The 26,665-nt window shown below is 36.5% G+C and overlaps 1 protein-coding gene across 2 annotated transcripts in view; it reads right to left on the reverse strand.

The window, feature by feature from the left end:
• MYCBP2 (MYC binding protein 2) overlaps nt 1-26,665 on the reverse strand; it is a 200,748-nt gene that overhangs the window by 88,288 nt on the left and 85,795 nt on the right. For both annotated transcript variants that reach the window (XM_080917202.1, XM_080917201.1), the window contains exons 26-38: nt 26,520-26,647; nt 23,035-23,126; nt 20,408-20,542; nt 18,775-18,858; nt 16,766-16,862; nt 13,073-13,265; nt 12,467-12,741; nt 9,439-9,660; nt 7,020-7,211; nt 6,013-6,219; nt 4,825-4,956; nt 2,992-3,170; nt 1,263-1,405 (exon numbers count right to left, since the gene is read on the reverse strand). In XM_080917202.1, the coding sequence (XP_080773328.1) occupies nt 1,263-1,405; nt 2,992-3,170; nt 4,825-4,956; nt 6,013-6,219; nt 7,020-7,211; nt 9,439-9,660; nt 12,467-12,741; nt 13,073-13,265; nt 16,766-16,862; nt 18,775-18,858; nt 20,408-20,542; nt 23,035-23,126; nt 26,520-26,647 (2,079 nt within the window). The remainder of the gene's footprint in view (nt 1-1,262; nt 1,406-2,991; nt 3,171-4,824; nt 4,957-6,012; nt 6,220-7,019; nt 7,212-9,438; nt 9,661-12,466; nt 12,742-13,072; nt 13,266-16,765; nt 16,863-18,774; nt 18,859-20,407; nt 20,543-23,034; nt 23,127-26,519; nt 26,648-26,665) is intronic.

The raw sequence follows: 26,665 nt of genomic DNA on the forward strand, positions 1-26,665 counted from the left end.
ACCCTGTTATCCTCAGAAAACTGTGCTTGAGATCAACTACACCTGTATAAAGGACAGGCTCAATATACTCTAAGGGATTTATTGTTATCTCAATCCTTACAATAGATACTTCCCACTCCTTAAAAGGAAAAGCCAAGTTAAACAGTGTTTGTATATCTTAAAGTAAATTCTTAACGTGGTCAACATACACCCGTAGAGAGAGGAGTAGACCCGAGGGCACTGGTTTTAAACACAACGACATGAGTGACACAAGGCAAAATATTTAGAATAACAACAATATTTTTTCACTGAATGCAATTAGGATTAAATAAATCCACACATAATATAAACACTTAGAACAATATCTGTATATACAAACATTCGAAAAAGTATTTGTTGTTACTAAGCTAGTGTGACTTCTGTTTTTCCATAATGCACTTTGCTGATAGCCATTTTCATCATTTACCCATGATCATGATGCTTAAAAAATTGGCCAAGCCTAGATATTTATATTATAGGGCAATTATTCTTTCAAATATGGATTTCTAAACCCACTGTATAAGAAAAATGACATATATTAACAAAATACCTTTTTAGCCTAGCCTAAAGCTCTGGTATGGGACATTTTATGTGAAAGGCTAACATTTAATATTTTATACTAGTGATCCTCCTTAGTGTATAGAGGATGTCTAGATACCCAGGTGGGCAACAGGACAAAGGGAGCAATCCGACTATTTGGACATTTCTATTCAAGAGAAATGCATGAGGTTGCACTAAGGCAGCTTACACTAGGTACTGGAAGAACAGAGAAAGAAGAAAATACTAAGTGGATTTTGCAGAGGAAAACTAGTTCTAAAACTTGATTTAGACAAGTAGATCTGAGGAGATAAACAGGGTCATTCATCTGGTTATTCACCAGACATTTGGCTGAATACTTAATGGAAACAGGGAGCACAGAAAGAGAAAGAAATTCACAGTGGCACAACAATTTCACTACTAACACGAAAAAAATTAATCAGATGGGGTTTTTCTCTTATTGTTCAAACTTTAAGAGAATTAAAGAATTTAGTAGTATTTTTTCTTTTGGTTCACTCTTACAAAAAAAATCTTCCCCAGAGTATGAAGGGTATGAATGATCCAAAAATCAATTACCTGTATTTGTAATGGATAAGGAACTAAACACTTTGGGATTCTAAAAGGTGGCTCCCCTTCATTAGCTATTCACAAAAGAAGAACTGCAGCTTCTAAACTATGACTATAAAGAGGGGGAAAGGATGTCTTACCATCCACAGCAAGAGCTCTGTGCAGCAGGTCCTTAGCAGCTCGAACAACAGTGCTTACCACAGAGAGTGCTCTGCTACAGTTTTTATCTTCTTCATTGGCTTTACTCAGAAGTTGGGATTGTAAGTCTCCATCAAATTCACTCCTGTGACATGAGTAAAAATGAAAACAGTTTACACCGGGACCTTTAGGCATCATATTCAGATCAGAATTTCTCAATAAACTATAAGTGAAAAACAATTACAGTTAAGACAGTATATTTGTGATAATATTAGTTTAGAAAGCGATAAAGGCTTTGAACAAAAACCAAAGCAGACTATAAAGTAACGGGTGCTATTTTATGATAGATTTAAGTTGTTCTTTGTTGGACTAATATTTAACAAAGGCCTGAATTGTGTTTAAAAAACAAACTACAAATGGGTCCATGGAGAACATCAGAGAAAAGTATCCAGACAGTGGGAACCAGGTGCTGAATTTAAAAAGGAGGATGTAGACGTGAAAACATGGGTCAGAACATATGGAGTGAGTTTCCAGGCCACAGCAGCAAACTCCTACTTCACTCCAGAGTCAAGAGAGAAAACCAAGGAAGGGAGGGCGCACACCTTCACTCCTATCAAAGGGTGTTGACCGTACTGTGGAGAACTGACCATCAAGCGCAGGAGACAAAGAAGACACACTGAGATAGAGGTGATTATTTTAAAGTTAGAGGGATCAGTGATCAGCAGTCAGATCACAGGAAGGATAGGGGAAGTCACATGTAGAGTACTTCACAAATATGTCTGTCAGAAATTCCCAAACTAGATGCAAGAGAAAGAGATTTCTATATCAATAAGGTGTTTGGCTACAACTGGGTGACTACTTTAAACCTACATCTACTGACCAACCACAGAAAACATCCTTCAGGGGGATATATGGTATGGTGATTTAAGGGCATTTTGTTACCTGGAGTCCAACATCCTGTCTATAAACCCCTTTATCGTAAGTCACTACATATGAGATTTGGGAACGATGTTTAACTACTCAATGCCTTTGCTCCCTCTTCTATAAATAAGGATAGAAAAAATTCCCACTGTGTGACTAGCCAAGGGAAACACAAGTAACACTACATATACAACATTAGTGGCTTGATACAAAGTTAGGTGGAGGGAAAACGTGTTTAATTACACTAAAATTATAGATAAGTCATTATACAAATAAAATCATACACAATGAAAAATGGATACGAAGGGTTATTTTTCCTCAAAGATTATAATTTTCTGTTTTCCATCATTTATCTACCAAATAGTTCACTAAAGTACTCTAAGAAAGCTCCCACTGTTATGTGGTCTAGAGTCCCTGAGGCTTCAATTGGATAAAAGAACCAAGGCAATAACAGTACCTGGATAGTCAGGCTGGGTCACTTAGTTTAAATAATTATTTAAAAAATGAGTAAGTTCTACTTGTATTTTAAAATATAATCAAGGAATTAAAATATAACACCAGCAACATATATGGCAGTACCAAAAAACCTTCAGTGATATTTAAAGAGTAACAAAAATTTAAAAGCATTCGCCTTCATAGTTCATATTGAATTTATATTTTAAAATGAGGATTCTTTACAGGAATGTGACTAAGTGTGTGCTACGAAGATAAACTGTATAATTTAGTTATATCCAACTTGGCATATTTGATACCATTGTAAATGTCACCGACAACTTTCGCACATTCATTTCTAACTATAAGTAAACCTACCTATAGTATAGTATCTGGGGAATTTGTCCCCTGGTTTGATTTGTCCCATTACTGCTCAAGCTGCATGTGCTGAAGGTAAAGGTCACTCCATCAGGGCACTGGACAGTGGTCATTCCTCCATCGCCATTGGCCGTGCGACTTCCATAGTTCCTCAAGCGCACGGCGTACTTAACATTTTCCTTCATGATGAAGATATAAAGCATGTTATATCTGTTCACAATAAAAGGAAAATACAGAAAGAACTCTAGCAGTAAACTACTCAAATATACTGAAATATTGTGGTCATTACATATAATATCATTAAATGAATTTTTAATGAATTAATAGCTAATACTTACTGAATATTTTTTGATATCAGAATCTGTCCCAAATACTTTATATGATCTAACTGAATTAACTCTAGTGTCCTCAATCGGTAAGTGTATATTGCTTGATAGAAGAAGAATTTGAGACCCAGCTGCTAATGGACTTGCCCAAAGTAACATAGCTAGAAAGTGGTAAGGCTAGTAGCTGGCTGTCTACAACTACAGACAGGCCTGCGCTAATTAGATGCATGAAAAGTAGTCATACAAATACTAATATATGCTAATATTGTTCTATCAGCTTAAATTCGTAAAATAACTTAAGTATGTAAAAACACAATTGTGAAATCTGTTACATTTTTATTTTGGGAGAAATTTAAACAGAGACAAAAATATGTACACAAACGCAGAAAAAAAAAATCCATGCATAACTGCCCAGAATATGGTATGTAGTAAAACAGAGATGTAGATTCTCATTTTTTTCCCCCATTTATTCTGGCTAGTTTTCTGTCAACTACGCACAAACTGTAGTCACCTGAGAGGAGGGAACTGTAATTGAGAAAATGCATCTGTAAGATCGGGCTGCAGGCAAGCCTATAAGGTATTTTCTTAGTGATTGATGTGGGAGACCCAAGTCTATTGTGGGTGTTGCCACCCCCAGGCTGGTGTCCTATAAGTTTCTTAAATCCTATGGTTTCTATAAGAAAGCATACTGAACAAGCCATGAAGGGCAGGCCAGTATGCAACATTCTTCCATGGTCTCTGCATCTGTTCCTGCCTCCAAGTTCCTTCCCTGTTCAAGTTTCTGCCCTGACCTCCCTCAGTGATGGATGTGGAAATATAAACCGAATAAATTTACCCCACCCAGTTTTTTTCATCATGGTGCTGATCAATGCTGTGGAGGACAGACGATCATATGGTACCCCTGAAGCTACAATTACAGGTGGGAATAAGCTTCTCAATGTGGGGGTCTGGAACCTGAACTCCAGTCCTCTACAGGGTTATTATGTACTCCTGACCATTGATACATCTCTAACCCTTAACGTTATTTGTGATAAAGTCTCTGATGAGTTTACTTTATACCTTAACTTCTATTCTGAAATGGTATTTATTCACTTCCATCACGTATAGTTTAATTTTACTTTAACATTTACTTTCATATACAGCATCTACCTTGGCAAATGCTTATATTTAGAAAATAAATACAAAGGATAAATCATAATACTCCTTTCTATATATTTATTTATTTTATGTTACACATGTGTTTTGCCTACACATATGTATGCACTGCACCAAGGGCATTCCTGGTGCCTGAGTAGTTCAAAGAGTAGTTGAAGCAATGTGACAGATTAAAAACTTAGAAGACATAGTCAATGCTGAAGTTCGGGAAAATAAAAGTATTTTTAATTAGTAAGCATGCACATCTCTGTCCTCTGCAAGAGCAGAACATGGAAGCACTATGCACCCTCTCCAGCTCCATTCTTCATTATCTTTAACCGTATACCTCTAATAGAAATGTGGTTGAAATTACCTTTAAAGGAACGACTTTGTCAAGTCTGATTTCAGCTATGTCACTGGGTGAGTCATCGGTTGTATAAGTGCCTTTAACTAACTCTAGAGATGTCCATCTGTGAGAATGAGTTGAATCTCCTGCATGCTCACTCTGGTGAAGATATAAAAACATGTACAAGATGGTTACCTTTATTGTAGGAACAATTCTGATTACAATTCTTTAGTTTGGTAGTTTATTGCCTTGTATAAAAAATTAGTTATGGGCTGGTGAAGATAGCTCAGCAGGTAAACAAGCCTGACAACCTGATCTCTGAGATCCTCCTCGTGGTAGGGAAAACTGGCTCCCACCACTGCTCTTGGATCACCGCATCTGCAAGTTAGCATGTGGATGCATGTATGGACACACACTCACATACACAAATAAATGTAATAAAACAGATATTAGTCATTAGAATTTCTTTAAAATATTTTGATAGTCTAAGCTATTTACTTTTATCTTGTTTCCTGAAGAGATTAAAACATACATTGACGAGTACCAGATCTTGGAAGTATTTGAACATCTTTATGGAAAGAATGCACATTGAGCCTAATGAAGTAGATATTAATTAAAATTAACTCCTCAAAAGAATTAGTCAAATAGATGCTATTACAAGATTTATTTTAGTTTTCTCTGTTTCATATTAAAGATACTTTGTAACAATTTAAGCACTTGAAATACTTTTAATATTAAAGAAAAATACAGCTATACCAATCAATAAACACATACTTTAGTAAGAATGTTCCATTTGTACTTTAACAAAATTGTGTAGCCTTTGTTAAAAGATATAGTATTCACCTAAACACTGTTCTAGAATCATAAAAAACAACAGCAGAAGCAGCAGCAAAAAAAAAAAAAAAAAAAGAAAAAAGAAAAAAAAAAAAAACAAAACCGTAAGATTTGGAATAAAAGGCTTAGCTCTGTACTTTCTAGTTTATAATTCCATAGTTTATAATTCCATTTAAGAATCTCTCCTTTTCTGTAATTTCAAAACTAAAATAAAGTAAGGCAGATGTGATCTGAAATGTTCTCAAAAAACCCCATGTCTTTTGATTCCAATTTAATGTTTAGATATAGATGATCTGTTAAATTTCTGAAGGTATCACACCATGAAGATGGTAAAGTATGATAACCAGGCAGCAAGAAAAATGCTGCAAGAGTAATACTTACATCATCAGCCAACACCTCCAACTCATACTCATGTATACCACCTCCTCCATAGACAGCGAAACCAACAACAACAATCCCAGGTTTGTCTACTGCAAAACAGATTGCATCAGGGGACCCATTTCCAGTGTTCCAACTTCTTCCCTGACTTGTTTTTGTGAATCGGTTAGCACTGGCTTTTACAGAGTGAAGAGAATTAAGTCCATCAACCTGTAAACAACACACACAATTCCATTAGCAGTGAGTTTTTTTAAAAAAGTAAAAATAAATCATTAAAGAACAAAAAAGCAAAAAAAAAGGACATCAGGTGTTTTGCTCTATTACTCTAACTAACTCTAACTTACTCACGTGAAACAAGACCTTCCCCTTAAATCCAGAGCTAGGCTGGCAGCAAAAAGAACTAGAGGTCCTTTCTAAACACGTATTCCTCCCGTAGTTGGAAATTAGTGTCTAAGAATGCACAATGTATGTAAGAAACAACATGGAAAGGTAGGTATGTCTGTTGTTACTGTTCTTTATCAGTTTAAAAGGCCATGATCAGGCACCGAGGTAGGTGAGCATTAAAACGGTGAATCATATCAGGAACAGTATGATGAGGCCTTTAAGGGAAAGAGGACCTTCACTAAAATGATTAAGATAAAGAAAGCAAGCTACCATAGACAGGATGATGGGGGCAGATAGTGTGGGGAGACCAGAGGAGAATCTTCAAAGAAATAAAGAAATCTCTCGAATGAAAGAAAATACTTGACATGCACGTGTGTGTGTGTGTGTGTGTGTGTGTGTGTGTGTGTGTGTGTGTGAGTGTGTGTGTGTGTGTTTTGAAGAGGGCTAAGAAGGACTATAGGTTAGTGTTGATAAAGCCCAACACAGCTTGGTGTCTTAACCTTCCCACATGGAGGTATAGGGGTTTTGGCCTGACCTCTCTCAGCCTAGAGTGATCAGTGTCTTCAAGAGACAGGCTGACCATTCTACAGAAAGTATCTATCTAGTTTTGGAACAAAACTCCTTACCTCAGACCCTAGGGCTGATGCGGTCAGCTCACTGACAATACTGGCCAGTAGCCCGCAGGTGTTGGAAACCAGGTGTGAGGAAAAGAGCTCGTTCTCCCTCCGAAGGCTATTTCTCACCGGAAGTACAACAATGACCAGCATCTTCTCCAGCACTTCACGGAAGCTCGTCATCCCAGAGATGTTCTCTTCACTCTACAGCAGGATAGGGAGAAGAGAAAGGCCAAGCTTTGCCTTACATTCTCCACAGGAGTTCTCTGTGTACAGTTCTTTCTATATGATACCCTAACCATCTAGACCTGAATTATTTCTTTTTTGATTCACAATTTATAAGATGTTTTTATTAGCTTTATGACATTTTCACATACTTTCTTATTTTAACTACATGATAGTTTGAAAACTGTCTATGTGATAGACAATTCGTCATCCTATTTAAAATTATTTTTCTACAAGACTTCAGTAAAAGTTGTCTCTATAAAAAGTTTACACATCTATGCAATTCCTACACAACTACCCCTTTTACAACTACTATTACATTCAATTTCTGAAAGAAAACAAACATCCTAATTTCTGTCAGGAGAAAATTCCATTTGTGAAATTAGAATTTCAAATTTGAAGAAATTAGAATTTCATTAATATTCAAACTCCAAAAACATTTCCCCCCAAACGCTGAAAAGATTGTTAATCTGCCTGCTCTCCACACAGTTCTGTCCTCTATTCCACTGTCATGTCCTTTAGCCACAGTGGATGGACTGAGGCACATTCAAGTTCACTAGAAGTCACAGTAACCAATTCATCCCTCATTTCCACCAAAGACTAGTAAAAGCACAGGTTGGTATCCAGTTATAATTCTTCCCTCAAGACTCAGCGTTCCTGACACAGAGGCATTATTTGCTATCACATCCCTAAATTCATTCTCCATGTCCTTCTGTCTCAGTTTTCTTTCCCAGTAAGTATCCTCTGCCTAGATCTTTTATACAGTCACCACTCTTTACATACACTTACAGTGTTTACAAATGTGCCTTGATGTTAAATGTGAGGTGACATCTGGAATGGCTAAATCATCTCCTATCAAGTTAACACATCTGATTCAGCTATTTCACTTAGTGATGAACAGTTTTAAAAGTCAATCTTAGCATTCCCTAGCATTCATTAATAATAACTAATAAACCTGATGTTTTCCAATTCTGGCTCTTAAATTACTTTAAATTTCTACTGGGATCTTACAAAGATATGTGTTATTGGGTTTTTTTTTTTTTAATACTGCTTTCTAACAATGCAGAAGCAGTTACTAAATAATGTTTCCTATGTTTAACATGCCAGCATATTTTATAAAACCCATTTCATAAGTTATTTATTTCTTCTCTTTTTTATTCATTCATTTATTTTGTGTGTGCATGTGTGTGTGTGTGCATGTGTATGTGTGTGTGTGTGTGTGTGTACACATGTAATAATCAGAGGACAATGTGTAAGTGCTGGATCTCCATTTACCATGGAGGGTCTGGATCAAACTGAAGCTGTGCTTGGTAGCAAGAACCCTTACATACTGTGTCTAACCCTATTTAGAACAGAAAAGATTGCTTATGCTATCTGTAATTTGCTTTTTTGTTTTCATTAATTTATTTATTCATTTTACATCCCACTCATTTCCCCCCTCCTACCTGCTCACCCCTCACAAGTCCCTCCTCCCATTCCCTGTCCCCTTCTCCTCTGAGAGGCTGGGGCCCATCCTTACCTGGGTATCTCCCATCTTGGCACATCAAGTCTCTGTAGTGTAACTTACTTTCAAATGAGACAGCAATAAATAATTATATGTGTATTTATTATCTAATCACATTTTAGAGGTGACTTGTCATTTAGAATAAGACTCCTCATTATAATGGTTTGAGTTAAGAATGGTCCCCATAAGCTCATGTGATTGAATGCTTAGTTCCCAGCCATTGGAACCATTTTGAAAGGATTAGTAGATATAGCATTGTTGGAAGAGGTCTGACTTGGTAGAGGAGCTGTGTCTCACTGAGGTTGAGCTTCAAGGTCTCAAAACCCACAGCAAGCCGTTTCTCTCCACCTACTGCAGGTGGATCACGATGTAAGCAGCTATGCCATGCCAGCCTGTCACTATGCTTCCTGCCATGATGATCACTGACTAATTACCCTCTGAAACTGTAAGCAAGCCCCCAAGTGCTTCTTCTATAAAATAATTGCCTTCATGGTGGCATTTTATCCTGAGAATAACATAGTAACACTTTTTTTCACATAAACGGAGAATTAGAGAATAGCTTGTTCTGAAACAGATAATCATTTGTTAATCATTTGCAAATATAATAATTATCAATAAGGAATATGAGGTAATAACCTATTTATTTCTCTACTTATTGTTGTTTTATTCCTCCATTTTAAGAGATTTCCACAAAAGACATACCTGGCTGAGCTTTTCCATATGTCCCACTAAAAGTGGGAAACGATGAACTAGTGTTGAGTCATTCTCCGTGCTGACTTGTTTCACGATCGATCGCAGCAACACTTCTCCGTCATATGCGATGGGGAAGAGAGACGTCAGCTTCACTGAAGTGTGGCACAGAGCTGACATAACAGCTGCAAGGAGCCGGCTACTAGATGTCTTAAAGTTTGCTTCCTGGATATCCTTTGAAGAGGAAAAGCAACCCTTAAATACTGCATCAGTGTAAACCACGTTCATGCATACCAAAGTATGTATCACTCAGCCACACCACAGCAATACATTAAAACATAATCAAACCATCATCTAGTAATAACAGGGGAAGAAGACTCAAGAAAAGTTTACTTTGTCTTATTGCAACTGCATGTTCACACATGTGTCTATACAATCATGTTCTTCCTAGCATCATTTTCAATGTGAGATGTTAAAGGACCCCCATTAGAATCTACCAAATACACAGTCCTGTAAGCAATGAAACTACATGAACATAAACAATACGAATTACACTTTTGTGATACTGTTTTACTAAGGTCATAAAATTATGTTATCATACGCCAGTTTATGTAGAAATCTTAGCTCAGCTGTACGTTTTTTTTTTTTTTTTTTTTTTTGATTGTTTAAAACTTATCAACCAAGGAAATCCTAATTCAAAAAAAAAATCATACACTACTTAGCTCTTCAAACATTTGTGTTACCAGTGAAGCATAAAAATATAGCAGTATATCATTTTGATTCAGTGTTTCAAAAGCTAGCCTAGCAAAGAGAGACTGCTATACTGAGAATAATACTTAATTTACCCACTGGTCCAGGCAACCCATTTCTAGGGAACCACTGGTAGGATAAATACACTCTCTTCTTACATGAAGCAAAGCACACTGGGATACCACTGTGGTGATGACAAATCAGGAAGAGCAGGGTAAATAAAGGACTTGAAGCTATCATTTCCGTTGCAATATTAAAGAGACAAGAATACACAATGCACATTTCCAAACTTGGGGGAACATTCCACACTTCATGGTTAAGGAGGATGCTAGCTACAGATTATTCTTCTACAATACGGTTTATTGTTTCCAAACTAAGGACAGTACTCAATATTATCTTATCACCAAGTTGTTAGTTATAAATTGTTCTTAAGATTCCTTATCAGGTTAAGACGGTTCACCACATCCTTGTTTACAAAGTTTATCACTGATTAACTGCTAATTCTGGTGAATATGTTTTGAATAGCTACTGAAAGTATATAATTTTCCCTTTATTTAGTTTATATAATGAACTCTTTTCATCTCCAGTAGTGAAAACTGAACACTGTTAGTGCTAGGAAAGCATTATTAGTACCAAGAAAGCATTTTACCACTGAACCATATCTCAGAACAATTATTTCTATTCATTTCTAGATGTTAATTCTGCATTTCAAGGTAAATAACACTACTTTATTCAAGATTCTCTCTCTCTCTCTCTCTCTCTCTCTCTCTCTCTCTCTCTCTCTCTCTGTCTGTCTGTCTGTCTCTCTCTCTCTCGTTATTTCCTTTTTTTTAAAACTGGAATTTTCTTTACTTGCATTTCAAGTGTTATCCCCTTATAGCATCCTCCCTCCCCCTGCCTCTATGAGAGTGTTCCCCCACCTACCCACACACCCCTCCTTCCCACCTCCCTGCCCTGGCATACGTGTGCCTTATTGGTTCCATTTTGAGACCAGGCATATCATGAGTTATTAACTCTGCTTTCTGAAGGGATGTGTTAAAGATGTTATTGCTTTCTAATTGCTTAAAGACTATATGAATGACAATATCCAAGTTAGGAATTTTGTTTGTAGCAAAGTTTTAAAGAATGAATTCTATTTTTTATGAACAAAAGGCAATTAAGATCCTCTTTTTCCCCTTATTTTTGAGATAAGGTCTTTCTAGGTAGCTATGATTAGCCTGGAACTTACTATGTAGACTATACTATTTAAAGTAATTTTAAAAAAGTGTATCTGAGTGTTTTTCCTGCATGTTAAACTGTGTACCACTTGGGAACCTGAAAGCTTCAGAGAGGCAGAAGAGGATGGCTGCCAGGGTGGAACTGGAGTTACAGAGTTCTGTAAGCCCTCATTTGGGCACTTGGCACTATGAACTAGCCAGTATTCTTAATGGCTGAGCTATCTATCATCTCTCCGGTCCTGATATTACAATTTTAATCTTTTAAATTCTGCTAGATTTAGTTATGTCTACGATTTATCTTAGCGAATATTCTATATGTATTGGAAAAATATACATTTTGTATCTGCTTATTATAGTTTATAAATGTCAGTAAGATTAATAATGTAGGGATAAAAAGATGATTCCAATCAGCAGCTAAGAACACTTCCTGTTTTTCCAGAGAATGAATACTAATTCTCAGCATTCATATTCAGTAGATCATAACTGCCAATGACTCCAGCTCCAAAAACCCTCTTCTCCTCTCTCTCTTAGTTGCATGTATAGATACAGACAGATATGAATGTATCTATAGACATATGAACACACAATTTTAAAGATGAAGATGGTTTATATCATTGTGCAAACCCTCTGTTCCCTTCCACCTTTTGTCTGGCTGTATCACTGATTACTACAACATGAGTTCTGAAGTCTACAACGGTCAGACTCAATGTCTCTGTCAGCCCTAAAGCTCTGTTAAGCATTTGTGAGTGAATGAATGATGTTTGCATGTACTTCACTCATTCCCTCCTTCTGTTCTACAACTGGAAAGCTGCCCAGGCTCCTTTGGTGCTGCATTTGTTCTCACAGTCACTATACTCTTTCTCTCTCTCTCAAATAACCTGCCCACAGACTGAAAGAAAAAGTGCAGTTACTGAAGTGATTTTTAAAGTTTTAACTATAAAAGTGATGCATACCAAGTAAGTTTCTAGCTGATCACTAGTAATTAATAAGGTAAAAAAGATTGAATCAATTTTCTTGAAGAATATTAAGCAATATATTTTCTTTTCAACCAATGCCTTATAAACTTAACTTACCTGATCCAGACAGTTGAGCAGATCGCAGAGGCAAGCCCACTGTAGCGCAGGTGTCGGGTAGAAGGAGTGGAAGCAGGCAGTGAACGTGTTATGGCACTCCTGCAGGACGGCTTCGAGCAGACTCAAGGGCTGGCTGAGGTATCCCTGAGGGTCATTATCCAACTTCACCATGCAATGATCGACTCCTTCTGATAAAATTTTTCTTAACAAAGTTCTTGTTTTTCCAATACACTCAGCTAATTTGCTAGTTTCTTCTACAACTGCTTTTCCTGTAGCTTTGAGAAAATAAATGTGCCAATAAACCAAGTATATATAAATGATAATTTAGTCATTTACTGTACAAACAAAAGTCAAACACCAAAACTCAGAAATGAGCTACAAAATATTTTTTAATCAACATAGAAAAGAACTGGCATTAATATTTAAGTCTCAATTAGTGGTTGAAATATTTTCTATTTAAAAAAAACTTAAAAGTTATATTGTTCTGTCTTAATTTTAGGAGCAACTTAAAGGTATTTGAGGAACTTAAACACTTGACTATCTCTATATTGATCTTCACAATACTTGGAATTATTTTTCCATTGTTATTTTAAGAATTCATCATACCTGATACTGGGTATATTTCACAGATGTAGACACGCAGTAAGCGCAGACAGCAAGTCCCCACGAAGCGTAGTCGTTCTAAATCAAGGAGTGTGGCGGTGAACTGGAACCCTTTCAGCCCTCTAAGCTCTTCAACTCCTAAGACTAAGGTGGTCCAGCTCCAGTGAAGAATGCTCAGCAATGACTCAAAGCATTCCTAATCGCAGTGCGATAAAGACACACAAGTTAGGAGAACTGACACGTAGTGTGAGAAAGGGGAGCCATAGTGGCATATCACTTCAAAGCTTACTTGAACTTCTTGCTGAGTTTTGAGAAGTTGACAAGAACAAACTAGCATCACTCACTACTTGAATTTAAGTTCTCAAGCATGGGTTCATGGAGTGGCTCCCTTAAGGTTCTAGAGAGTCTGAGGAAAGTCACACTTAAATGACGGCAAACACTGTAAGATCTCAGGAAGGAGTACAGTGCTCCCCAGTCCTCACCAAGGACTAGACAACTGCTGGTATAATGTTAGCAAATGCAAGAGCTAGAGACATGGCTCAGCTGTTAAGAGCACTGACTGCTCTTCCAGAGGTCCTGAGTTCAAATCCCAGCAACCACATGGTGGCTCAGAACCACTTGTAATGACATTTGACACCCTCTTCTGGTGTGTCTGAAGACAGCAACAGTGTACTCATAACGTAAAAGAGTAAATAAATTAAAGAAATATTTTAAAAATTCTACTTTCTTTAAAATAAATAAAAAATTTAAAATAAATTACTGAATATATATGTTACAGAAATAATTTCAATTAGCTATTGAACACAAGGACATCTATATGCGCATATAAAAATTATTGGAAATGACAAAAAGATCTTTTTTATATTTAGTAGCTATTGTATTCATTTACATTTCAAATGTTATCCCCTTTCCTGGTTTTCCCTCCAGAAACTCCCTATCCTATCCCACACCCCCCTCCCTGCTTCTCCACACACTGACCCACACCTGTTCCCCTACACTGCAGCATCAGCCTTCACAGGACTAGGGCCTCTCCTCCCATTAATGCCCAACAAGGCCATCCTCTGCTACATATGCAGCTGAAGCCATGGGTCTGTCCATTTGTACTCTTTGGTTGGTGGTTTAGTACCAGGAAGCTCTCCTTCAGTCCTTCCTCTAACTCCTGCATTGGGGACCCCATTCTCAGTCCAATGGTTGGCTGTGAGCATCACCTCTGTATTTGTCACACTCTGGCAGAGCCTCTCAGGACACAGCTATACCAGACTCTGGTCAGCAAACACTTCTTGACATTCACAATAGTGCCAGGTTTTGGTGTCTGTATATAGGATGGATCCCCAGGTGGGACAGTCTCTGGATGGCCTTTCCTTCAGTCTCTGCTCCATCCTTTGTCTCTGTATTTCCTCCCTTGAATATTTTGTTTGCTTGTTTGAGAAAGACTGAAGCATCCATACTTTGGTCTTCCTCCATCTTGAATATCATGTTGTCTGTGAATTGTATCTTGGGTATCCAGAGCTTTTGGACTAATATCCACTTATCAATGAGCTCATACCATGTGTGTTCTTTTCTGATTGGGTTACCTCACTCAGGATGATATTTTCTAATTCCATCCATTTACCTAAGAATTTCATGAAGTTATTGTTTTTAATAGCTGAGTACTACTCCATTGTGTAAATATACATCTTTTTTGTTTAATATTGTTTTTCTTTCATTGGATATTTTTTAAATTTACATTTCAAATGTTATTCCCTTTTCCAGTTTCCACTAGAGAAACCTCCTAGCCCATCTCCCTGCCCCTGCTTCTATGAGTGTGCTCTCCCACACGCTGACCCACCCCCACCCACCTCCCAGCCCTGACATTCCCCTAACATTGGGGCATCAAGACCAAGCACTCCTCCTCCCAATGACGACACACAAGGCCATCCTCTGTTACATATGCGGCTGGAGACATGGGTCTATCCATGTGTATTCTTTAGATGGTGGTTTAGTCCTTGGGAGTTCTGAGGGGTCTGGTTGGTTGATATTGTAATTCTTCCTATGGGGTTGTAAACCCCTTCAGCTCCTTCAGTCCTTTCTCTAACTCCTCCATTGGGGAGTCTGTTCTCAGGTCAATGGTTGGCTGTAAGCAACCGCCTCCGTATATGTCAGGCTCTGGCAGAGCCTCTCAGGAGACAGCTGTATGTAGGCTCCTGTCAGCAAGCACTTCTTGGCATCTGCAATATCGTCTGAGTTTGGTGTATGTGGGGCAGTCTCTGGATGGATTCAGTCTCTGCTCCAAACTTTGTCTCCATACTTCCTCCTGTCAGTATTTTTGTTCCCCACTCTAAGAACGACTGAAGCATCCACACTTTGGTCTTCCTACTTCTTGAGCTTCATGTGGTCTGTGAATTATATCTTGGGTAATCGGAGCTTTTGGGTTAAAATCAACTTATCAGTGAGTACATACCATGTGTGGTTTTTTATGATTGGGTTACCTCACTCAGGATGATATTTTCTAGTTCCATCCATTTGCCTAAGAATTTCATGAAGTCATTGTTTTTAATAGCTGAGTAGTACTCCATTGTGTAATGTACCACATTTTCTGTATCCATTCCTCTATTGAAGGGCATCTGGGTCACCAGAGTTTTCAGTATCAGTCATTCTGACTGGTGTGAGGTAGGGTTGTTTTAATTTGCATTTCCCTGACGACTAAGGATGTTGAACATTTCTTTAGGTGGTTCTCAAACATCTCATATTCCTCAGTTGAGAATTCTTCTTTTGGCTCTGAACTCATTTTTAATAGGATTTTTTGATTCTCTGGAGTCTAACTTCTTGAGTTCTTTGTATATATTGTTTACCAGCACTCTACTGGATGTAGGATTGGTAAAGATCTTTTCCAAATCTGTTCATTGTCTTTTTGTCCTATTAACAGTGTCCTTTGTCTTACAGAAGCATTGCAATTTTATGAGGTCTCATTTGTTCATTCTTGATCCTAGAGCATTAGCCATTGGTGTTCTGTTCAGAAAAATTTCCCCTGTGCCTATATGTTCTAAGCTCTTCCCCATTTTCTCTTCTATTAGTTTCAGTGTACCTGGTTTTATATGGAGGTCTTTGATCCATATGGACTTGAACTTTCTACAAGGAGATAATAATGGATTGATGTGCATTCTTGTACAAGCTGACTGCCAGTTGAACCAGCATCATTTGTTGAAGATGCTATCTTTTTTCCATTGAATGATTTTAGCTCCTTTGTCAAAGATCAAGTGACCAAAGGTGTACAGGTTCATTTCTGGGTCTTTAAATCTATTCCATTGATCTACCTGCTTGTCTCTGTACCAGGCAAATTTTAATCACAATTGATTTGTAATACAGCTTGAGGTCAGGGATGGATTCCCCAGAAGTTCTTTTATTGTTGAGAATTATTTTTGCTATCTTGGTGTTTTTCTATGATCTTAATGAAAAGATCCTAAATTAATTGCTTAGCAGGATATGTGTCTAATCATAAAAGTCAGAGGTTATTTCAGATGTAAAAAAGCCAATTCATCTATACATGGTAAAGTCACAAGCAACAACATCTTTACTTTTTCACTACTGAAAATGTACATTATCTTTGCCTAGACTATCTATAAATAACAAAATAAAAGCAAATCTGAATTCATAAAACAGCCTTACAATTAACACTCAGCAGTAATAGCAAAGCTTGGAGGTTTTAAAGTCGCTTACCACTGAGACAGTTCTTGCAAAAGATCTCTTTAAAATGTGTACAGGCTCACTAGTTTGCTGTTTGCCTTTTGAAGTACTGCCATCACTGGTCGGGAGTCTGGTGGTAGAAGACAAACAATATACTCTGTTCAAATGTCCAGCGTCTGTTTTTAATGTACATTTTTTATTATCAGTGGAGTGCTCTGTTACAAAAGGAATATCTATATTATGTCCCAAGGTTCAAGGACCATAATAGAAGATAGACAGAAAGATTTTAAGATCCAGCAAGAGGTTTGGTGGACAGGAGCACAACAGTGTCTTCTGGAGCTGACAGGAATACTACGCTCATGGAGACAGTGCAAGTATAGTGCAGCACAAGACTAGCGTAATGCCAGTTGGCACGCCAGTGTTGAGAGAAGACACTTCCTTATCCCACCACAAATAAAGAGCTATAGACCATCAAGGGCTGCTCAGAGTGGGAACAGAGTTTTGTCTAGGGAGGGGTTTATGATAGGTTATGCAAGTGTCCAGCACTAGACGCATAAGAGAAACACCAAACAGACTCAGTACAAGATATCATCTACCCACCTAGCAACTTACCTAACTACAAACCTACATACACACAGGCATGTGTACACACACACACACACATTTATTTAGAAACAGTATTCATATATAAAATGTATATATTTATGTAATATATAATATTGATTAAATGTTAAAATCAGTGTACATCAAAAATTATAAAACTAAACCAAACAATTACAGGGAAAGTATCAGGTTTAAGTGTATATATTAGAAATAATGAAGTCACCTTAAAAATATACATAGATCTTAAGAAATCAGAAAAAAAATCATAGAAAGGCAAAAGAAGGGTATGAAGTAGGGCTAGGGAAAGGACAAGGAAGATCTGGAATAAATTAGTTGGAGAAGTATGGGTAAATACTTTCAAAATACACTGTGAAATTCCCAAAGAAGTAATGAAAATAACATATTAAAAATGTACATTTGCCACAGGGAAATAATCAACTTTAATATTCAGCATTAAAAATATAAATATTACGTTCCCTAGCAAGGCACATATAGTTATTCAACAATAGTCCATAAGAGCAGTCTGATGTAATTTGTTATGTTCACAAAGTACTTTTGGGCTAGAGATGACTCAGTTATTAAAAGCCAAAGCTCAAAACCAAGCAAATACGGCTAATGTCAAAATCAATGGCTACTGCATATAATACAAAGGCCAAAACTGGTTTCTGAATAAATATGAGGTTTCTAACATTCAAACTCTTTCACTGATTGCTAGAAGATATGAAAGAGAGAGTTATTTCAACATTTGGAGACTATGTATATATTAAGAAAAGCATTTTTAATGGGGGTTTAATCTAGAAATAGACAAAGAGTTTAAAATATTATGTCTCATTCCATGTTTGAAATACTGTGAATTAATTAAAATTGTTATTGTTAATAATATAATAAACTACATGAACAATTTGCTATTTCACTTAAAAGCTAAAGCTAATGGTAAGAGGTTTTTCAATGAATTCTATCACAAAATAAATGTTGTAAGACTATCAGGACAGAGATCTAGCAGGGCACTGGAGTGCTTGCCTAGCCCATGTCAGTCCCTAGGTTTAATCTCTATCACAGAGAAAAAAGAGTCTCATAAATTGGTTAGGTACACTTCTAAAGTATTTCCCATCCTAATTTATACTCTTTAAGACAGCCTGTTACATTTTGAAATTGGTATTAAAAATTAAAAACCAGATTAAGGACAGCTATTAACATAGAGCTATTGTTATAATACTGATGCCATGTCACAGAAATATTTGAAATAAGTTAATGAAGAAAATATTCATAAAGTATACTAAATACTAACAAATTTTTAATTAGCTATATTCTACCAGTATAAAAATTTGTTCAGTGCTTGAATCATTTCCCCATTGCTGTACAATCTATAGTGATTTTATTTTAGCACAGCAAATGGATAAGTTGTGTTAGTCCACTACAAAATTAGTTAACTTGAATACCTGTATAAGAGTTGAGGTATCTGACCAGCATTTACATCAGTACCATTATTTGACTTCTTTGAACTCTTGAACTGGAAAACCACCCTAAAAGAGCAAGAAGGAATAGTATGACATCAAAAATTAAAGTTAGAAAGAAATTTAGTAATAATGTCCTCAAGTATTATGCTAATGAAAATTACTCATTTGTTAACATAAACCACAACTGGAGCAGTAGTGTCCTGATTTCTGAGCCAACTGAACAACTAAGCTTGATAGGAACTCCTGGATGAGGAGCCTCGTGCCTCCCTGTCCTTCAGCTTGGTTTTGACAAGTCGGTGTTTAACTAAAGATTTCCACTTCACAACATAAAAGCAGCTTAACTAGATATATAGAAGCTTTAGGCTCTAAGTATCATGATGTTCCATTTGGAACAGACTATATACAATAATGATGCAATTCTGGGTGAATTCAGTTATAGCAAAAATCCAACAGGGAGCTGGAAGAGAAACATCCTAAGGCAGATCTAACTTCCTGTAAATACTCATCAAAACACTATTCACATCACAAATTAGCATGTACCTTTTATACTATGTTCAAGAGAAATAAAATGAACTCAGTTTCTCCTACAAAATCAGAATATTTTCAAACACCAGGATCAAACTAATTGTGTAGTCAGAGGGCTGGGTTCTGCACATGGTAAGCACACCATTACTCTATGCAAATCATTTTTCCATTGTATTTCTCTAGTTTCCTGAGTACGCATGGGAAGATAATTGCTATAAAACTTGCTGAGGGAATCGAAGGGCATACTGGGTAGGATAGGAAGTGCTTAGTTATCTAGTGCAGGGTGTGTGTGTACATGCCCCTGTGCATGCTTGTACCCTTGTGCATGTGTACACATGGAGACCAGAAGTCTACCTCAGTTACTGCTTCTCAAGAGCCAATCACTGGTTTTTAAGAAAAATGTCTCTCCTGGGAGGAGAAGAGAAGAGGACACTGGAAGGGAGGGGAGGGACGGTCTCTAGTCTTTCACTGTGTTGAAACTTTTCAAGTGGGCTAGGCTGTCTGATCAGCATCCTCCAGGGACACACTTGTCACTGCTTCCCAGTGTTATGGTACCTCATCCCAGTTTTCTGCATGGATTTTAGAGATTAGACACGGATTTTCCTCCCATACTTTATTGACTGAGCTTTCCTCCTAGTCTGAAAGTGTTAAAATTTTCCACTGCATTTCATTATGATAACATTTTATATGACAGAAGCTTTATATCTTATAAACTGTTTGCATATATATTATCAATCTACTCATCAAAATATTGCATGTGTATATATGCACTATATACTTTTAAATATACACATACACATCCTTTTTGAGTTGAAGTTCACCAGCATCCTGTGCCCCTCCTCTATGCAATTGTTAATTTGGTTATAAAGCTTTGAAAACTTAATACCCAGACACATACAAATTCCATTTGATAAGAATAATGTACTCTTTTCTCCTTACTCTGTCTAGATTAGCTAGATTATATTGGTTATATATCATATAAATTTAGTTTTTAGCTATTACATTGATGCTCTGCTCTGTTAGATTTCAGAACAATATCCCATAAACAAAAATAAGAATTGAAGAAGTCGAAGTTTAATATGATGCTTACCCATCGTCTGTGGTAATAGACGCTTGTCCGTGAGACCCACAGTCACTGCTGGGACCTGACACCCGAGCCCATGCCACATACCACCAGCCAGCTTGCAGGAGAACAGGCTCATCAAACATCATCGCGTACTTCTCTCTGGAGAAATTAAGAAGTCAACACCTCCGCGCTCCTCTGCTACATGTCCTCACTGTCAACTACCTTATGCCAAAACCCATGAAACTGCTTTTTTAAAAAAATATTTCTGCCAGACAAGGATCTTAAAATTGGACACATAATAAATTTCAAGTCCTTATGTTTAATTTTCTTTCTTTTCTTTATGGTTTTTAAAATATGCTTAAATTTTATAAAATGTTCAAATTATAACAAAACAAATTTGAAATTGTTATAAAAGCATTACCCAGACAAGAAAAATTTCCCCTTAGTTTTTAGAACTATTTATTCCGCTAAGAGTTCTGAGGGGTAGAATGTCAGGAAAATGACCACCTAGTTTGGATATTTGGGGCAAGTTAATACAATTATTCTGTAACTCAGTTTACCTGAATCCTGAAGTCTAAATATATTGAATTCATGTATTAAATCCCCTCCAAATAAAAATCTTTAATAATGAAAAGGTCAAAAAATATTTAGTTCACTGAGTTGTCTGTGGACTAAATTAATTCAGATGCTGCGTGGAATTGAGCCTATCAGAGAACAAGAACTACATACACAAAAAAGTTAATAAATTTAATTTAACAGGAAATAACACCGAATGGTAAGAATACCTGGCAGGTGGTCAAATAAAACTGAATGGTTTTAACTAGTGTTGATAATAAACAAATGAAAAAAAGAACAGATCTTAGTAAAAACATATGAGGGGAAAAAACACCACACAAGCGGAGATCCTGTTTTGTTAATACAGGATGATGTATGAATGAAGACTAAAGCAAAAAGATACAAATGCTACCCAGAAAAGCTGGGGTCTAGTGAGTGAGCTAATAAAGAAACTCTAGACCATTTACTACTAAATTCAAAATAGTTTAAATCTTAGAACCATTATCCTCTGTTCATAAATTAAGTAGCAAATAATAATGGTATATTAAAGTTTCATAAAAATTATCTTTAACTTTTTTAATGTCCTATTTAGGTGAATTTGTATAAAAATTAGATTACAAAGTAACAACATCTAATGAAATAGTTCTCAATCTTCCTAATACTAAGACCTTTTAATGCAGTTTCTCATGTTGTGGTCATCCCCAGCCATAAAATTATTTTCACTGCTACTTCATAACTGTAATTTTGCTATTATTATGAATTGTAATGTAACTATATTTGAAGACAGATCTTTACCAAAGGGGCTACAACTCTATAGATTGAGAACTACTGATATTGTACTTAAAGTAAACAAAATTTTCTTTAGATACACTCTTCAATTCTCAAAAATGTATCTCTAGCAATAAAGGTAAAGCCAATGTCTTGCGTTTATTTCTGAAAACATGTACTATTATCAACAAAAAACTGTTATGCACCTTTTACGGTTATCTGTGTGTGGTAGTGGTGGCACATCTATACGTGCATCTGTGAGATTGAGTGAGTGAGTGTGTGTGTGTGTGTGTGTGTGTGTGTGTGTGTGTGAGAGAGAGAGAGAGAGAGAGAGAGACAGAGAGACAGAGAGGAAGAGACAGAGACAGAGACAGAGAGAAGAGCTATACTGTGACAACTGAGCCATTTCCCCTGGCCACCAAATATCATTTGTTAAACATAGCTATTATTGGAAAATATAGTGAACTATTATTGCTATAAAGCTCAGGTTAGGTTATGTCTTTTCCATCACAACAGTCCAGGGATCAAAATGCTAACTTATCATAGTGCACTGAAGAGACAATTCTTAGGATTCCAGAAAAGACTGGAAAAACCTAAGTCTTTTTATACTAATATAGCTTTATAAATAAATACTCTGATCTAAGTATGTCCCCGAGAGCCTTCAACAAAGCTAATAAACTCCCTGAGTGTGTCAGTATCGTGCTTATACTATTGATATGATATCAGAGTACAAGAGGATCTAAAATGTAGCCTACTGTGACTACTTGACTATATATATATATATATATATACACACACACACACACACACACACACACACACACACATATATATACATATATTCCTGTACATAAATATGTACAGGTAATAAATGATTGTGTCAGTTACTGTAACACTAATATACTTGTATCCTCTAAAGAATTTACTGAAACTACACGTGTGATATATTTTTTCGTCCTGAATTATTCATCTATATGAAAAATTAAGATTTTACTTACTAATATGCTCATAGACTATAAAATATTTCAGACAATAAATTACACTATAATGGCAACTAATCTATTTTGCCAAGTTGTGTACCTGGTATAGGGAATGAGATCTAGGTCTGTGTGAAGACCTTCTATGATATTCATAAGTGGATGAAACTTTTTAACAATGAACTTTTCAGAATGTATCTCCACCATTAAGTGAAGCATAGCTTTATATAGTTAAATTTCCTAACTTACCAATAATAGATCATTTAAATTTTCCTTTTAAAATTTTTCACTAAATTAATTTTTTTATTTCAAATACATAAAACCTTCACTGAATAAAAGTAAAACATTTACCTAGCAGCACAGTCATAAGCCAACACGTCAGTCTCTGCAAGAAGGTCTCCATCTGTTTCATGATCTCCTCCATCAGGACCCAACTCAAATAGCTGGAGTACAGAAAAATACATTGTTCCCAATCATTCAGCTTTGTGCATCTAGATTCATAATTTTGTGCATGTCCAGAATAACTAAACTATAAATGATATAAAAACTCTTTACTATTATTTAAATTGTAATTACTAAGTTAAATTAAATTCAATAACTAAATTAATTATTTAAGTATACATTCATTTAAAATAAGAATTATACAGTGTTTTATGGATATATCAATTCTGCTCTATACTGGAAAATTTGTACTTGATATAATAAAGCATAAATATAAACTTTCAAAGGATTTAGAAAAAGTCAAAGCATTTTAATTCAGAGATTCTAAATGAGGCATACTCTTACTTCACTACGTAAGAGCTGTGGCGATCTGGAGTCTAGCTTCCTTGCCCATATAAAGACGGTGGCTATTATCAGTGTTCATTCTGCAGTGATAGTGCAGATTAAATGAAGGAATAGAATATCTGTGGAACCCTTAGAGAAAAACCTCACACAAAAAGATTTTTAAAATATTACTCTAGAGGAATTGAAAATTTCATTAAGGTCCTCAAAACAAAACAAAAAACAAGGAAAAAACAGGCAGCGAAAAGGAGTTGAGTAAGTAGCATGGGAATAGAAGAGATGAAAAACTTGAAATAAAGGTTATAGATACAGTAAGACTCCAGGTAAGGAAGAACAAATTATGAGGAAAGAGACGACTTTTTTAAAAAATGGGTAAATATGAGAATTAGACTTTTTCAGAGACCAGCCCCTAAATGCTTACCCTGCACAAAGCTTTCAGCACTGAAATCAGACACACATGGACCGAGCTCAACAGACTCGGCAGCTGTATTTATGTCTGCGCATTTGTAAGTGTGACAATTAAGACAAAGTGTTGAGAAGGAGGTACTGGGAAAAGGGTCATGAAAGGGATTTGAGGCAGACTGGGAAGGTAGAGGGAGTCATATCATTATAATTTAATTAACGTGTTTCTAAGAAAAATGGACTAACATTTGTAAAGGCTTCATTTATTTCTAGAGTTATAGCAGGTGAATAGCAACAGCAGATAAGACATTAAAATGCATTTAAAATTATTGAATAATTACAAATTTTCAACTATACCCTGGGACCTAGAAACCAGTTTCTATGATGAGACTTTACAAATCTCCCTCTCCCCAGGGACCCCAGTATTCTCTGTTCTAAAGGAAAGTGGTTGTCGGCCCTTCCTGCCACTCTCACTCTCCAAAGGCAGGGCCTTCCACGCCATCGCCCAGACAGAAGCCTATGCTCCAGCAGCACAGAGTGCTGGTTCACACACTCTCCTTCTGGCTGGGAATCTTAATAACAGTTGGTTTTAGCCCGGTTCCCCTGCTCTAATCCAACTTCTATAAAATACCCTGCCTTTTGTCTTTAGTAGTGGTAGTAATAGAACTCAGTCCTCACGTGCTACAAAAGAGCACTGCCACTTAGTAATGCCTGCAAAAAAGTATCTGATAAAAATACACCAATATAAAACTGGTCAGTGGCTTTTCTTTTCTGAAATAATCTCACAATAATTTGTCTCTTCCACTGTTATTTAACAAATACTTTTAAACTCATACATCATGCCAGTCAGTTCTAGGAACTACATACGTAAGGTGAAAAACATAGGTCATAACAAACCGAACAAAACCAAACAATAAGAGTTGTTGGTCTACGTTTATGACAGGGAATAGGATTTACAATTTTAAGTGGACTCATCAGGGAGTCAAGGTTAAAAGTGATGAGGAAGTGAGATATGCAGTTGAGGGCTGTAGCCAGAGAGAAGAGTAGATACAAGGTCCTGAGGCTGCACTGCTTGACATATCGGAGGAAGCAAGCAACACAAGAGGACAATGGAACACAGAGGCTGTGACACACCAAACCAGAGAGGTGTTCCAGTGAGTTCTCTTGTCTCTTTAAGGCATTGGTTCTCAACCTGTGGCTCACAAGCCATTTGTGGGCAGCATATTAGCTATCCTGCATATCAGAGCTTTATATTATGATTCATAACTATCAAATTATTTACAGAGAAGCAATAACATAATTTTACAATTGGCAGTCACCACGGCTGAGGCACTAGATGAACGGGTGGCAGCATCGGGAGGTGAGCAGCAGTGCTTTAATGCCTTCCTCATCCATGGGGAGGACACTCACTATGACATTCCACCCCTCAAAATCTTCGAGCCAGGAGCAAGACAAATACCTCATCTTCAAGAGCTTGGTGGATACTATTCAAATGTACTACATAAATATAAATCACCAGCTACACATAAATCATCCTGATGAGTTGGCCCAGTATTATATACTAGAACTATACAACTCACTGAGTTTGCCTCTCTGACTTACCGAATCAAGCCGTTCTGAGCCATTTTGAAGATGCTGCACTGAAATACACCCAGACTAAAACTACTGTATTGTTAATATAAGCAGATGTGCTAGAGGTATTCTTAACCTTTATTCTTTTCAGATGATTTTCATAACTATAAGAACTTTAATTTTTACCAAATTTAGTACTATAGTATCTGAAATTTTTAAAGTACACATATCAACACTATAAGTAAACATTTTTTAAAGTTTTCAGTTCTTGTTGAGATTTATGTAGACTATCCTCAAAAATAATAAAGAGCTTTAATATATTCATTTAATATGGGTTATTACTGAGAGATCTAAAAAACAAAAAAACAAAAAACTCACAAAAGAGCCTGAACTAAACTTTCTTACAAACCATGGTACTGGAATTAGGGCAGAACTAGTAGTGTGAGCATCTGAGTGCAGACACAGAGTATCCACACTAGTAAGGAGTAATCAAACACCCATGACTGCTGGCTCTTTGGGAGATTAACAGGTGTGGGAAACAGCCTGAAACTCAGCTCACCACAGATGCCTTTCTGCCTCACCCTCCCAAGTTTCTAGGCTTACAAGCCTGTGCCAGCACACCCAGGCTGACTTAAATTTTTATACAAGACTAATCTCTCCCTCTTCTCACTTGATCTCTAGTTCCCTCCTGGTGACTACGAAGGGTACCTGTTTACATAGTAATTGACAGTAAAAAGGTAGACTTTTACACACAGAGCAGGTGTACAGACAGGTATGTATCCTTTTACTAAACAGTCCTGAGAAGGCAACCACATAGCAAAGTGCATCCAACTAACCACGTGGAAGTTCAGCACAAAGGCTGACCAGGAGGAATCCTTTTTCAATTTTGAATTCTAAAAACTCATTTTCTCCTTTTATATGAATTTGATTTTTTTGAGTAAGAGTTTAACAATGTTTCCTTTCTCTAAAGAACCGATTAAAACAAATCAAAAGGAAAAGGGGAAAAGAAAATATGCAATAAGACAACTAAGTCAAACAAATGTCTCCCTATGAAATAGTTACAGTATCATGAACCTTACCTTAATTTTAGCAGTATATTCTCCTCTTCCTCCAAACAGACCAAGACCACCAAGCAAAATGTCAGTGTCAGCACTAAAACGAATGGCTTCTACTGAGTGAGCAGAGTAACCCCAGCCCCCTCCATGACCTGAAAGATGTAAATAAT

The sequence above is a fragment of the Micromys minutus genome (assembly GCF_963924665.1).
Source record: "Micromys minutus genome assembly, chromosome: 5".
Classification (NCBI taxonomy): domain Eukaryota; kingdom Metazoa; phylum Chordata; class Mammalia; order Rodentia; family Muridae; genus Micromys; species Micromys minutus.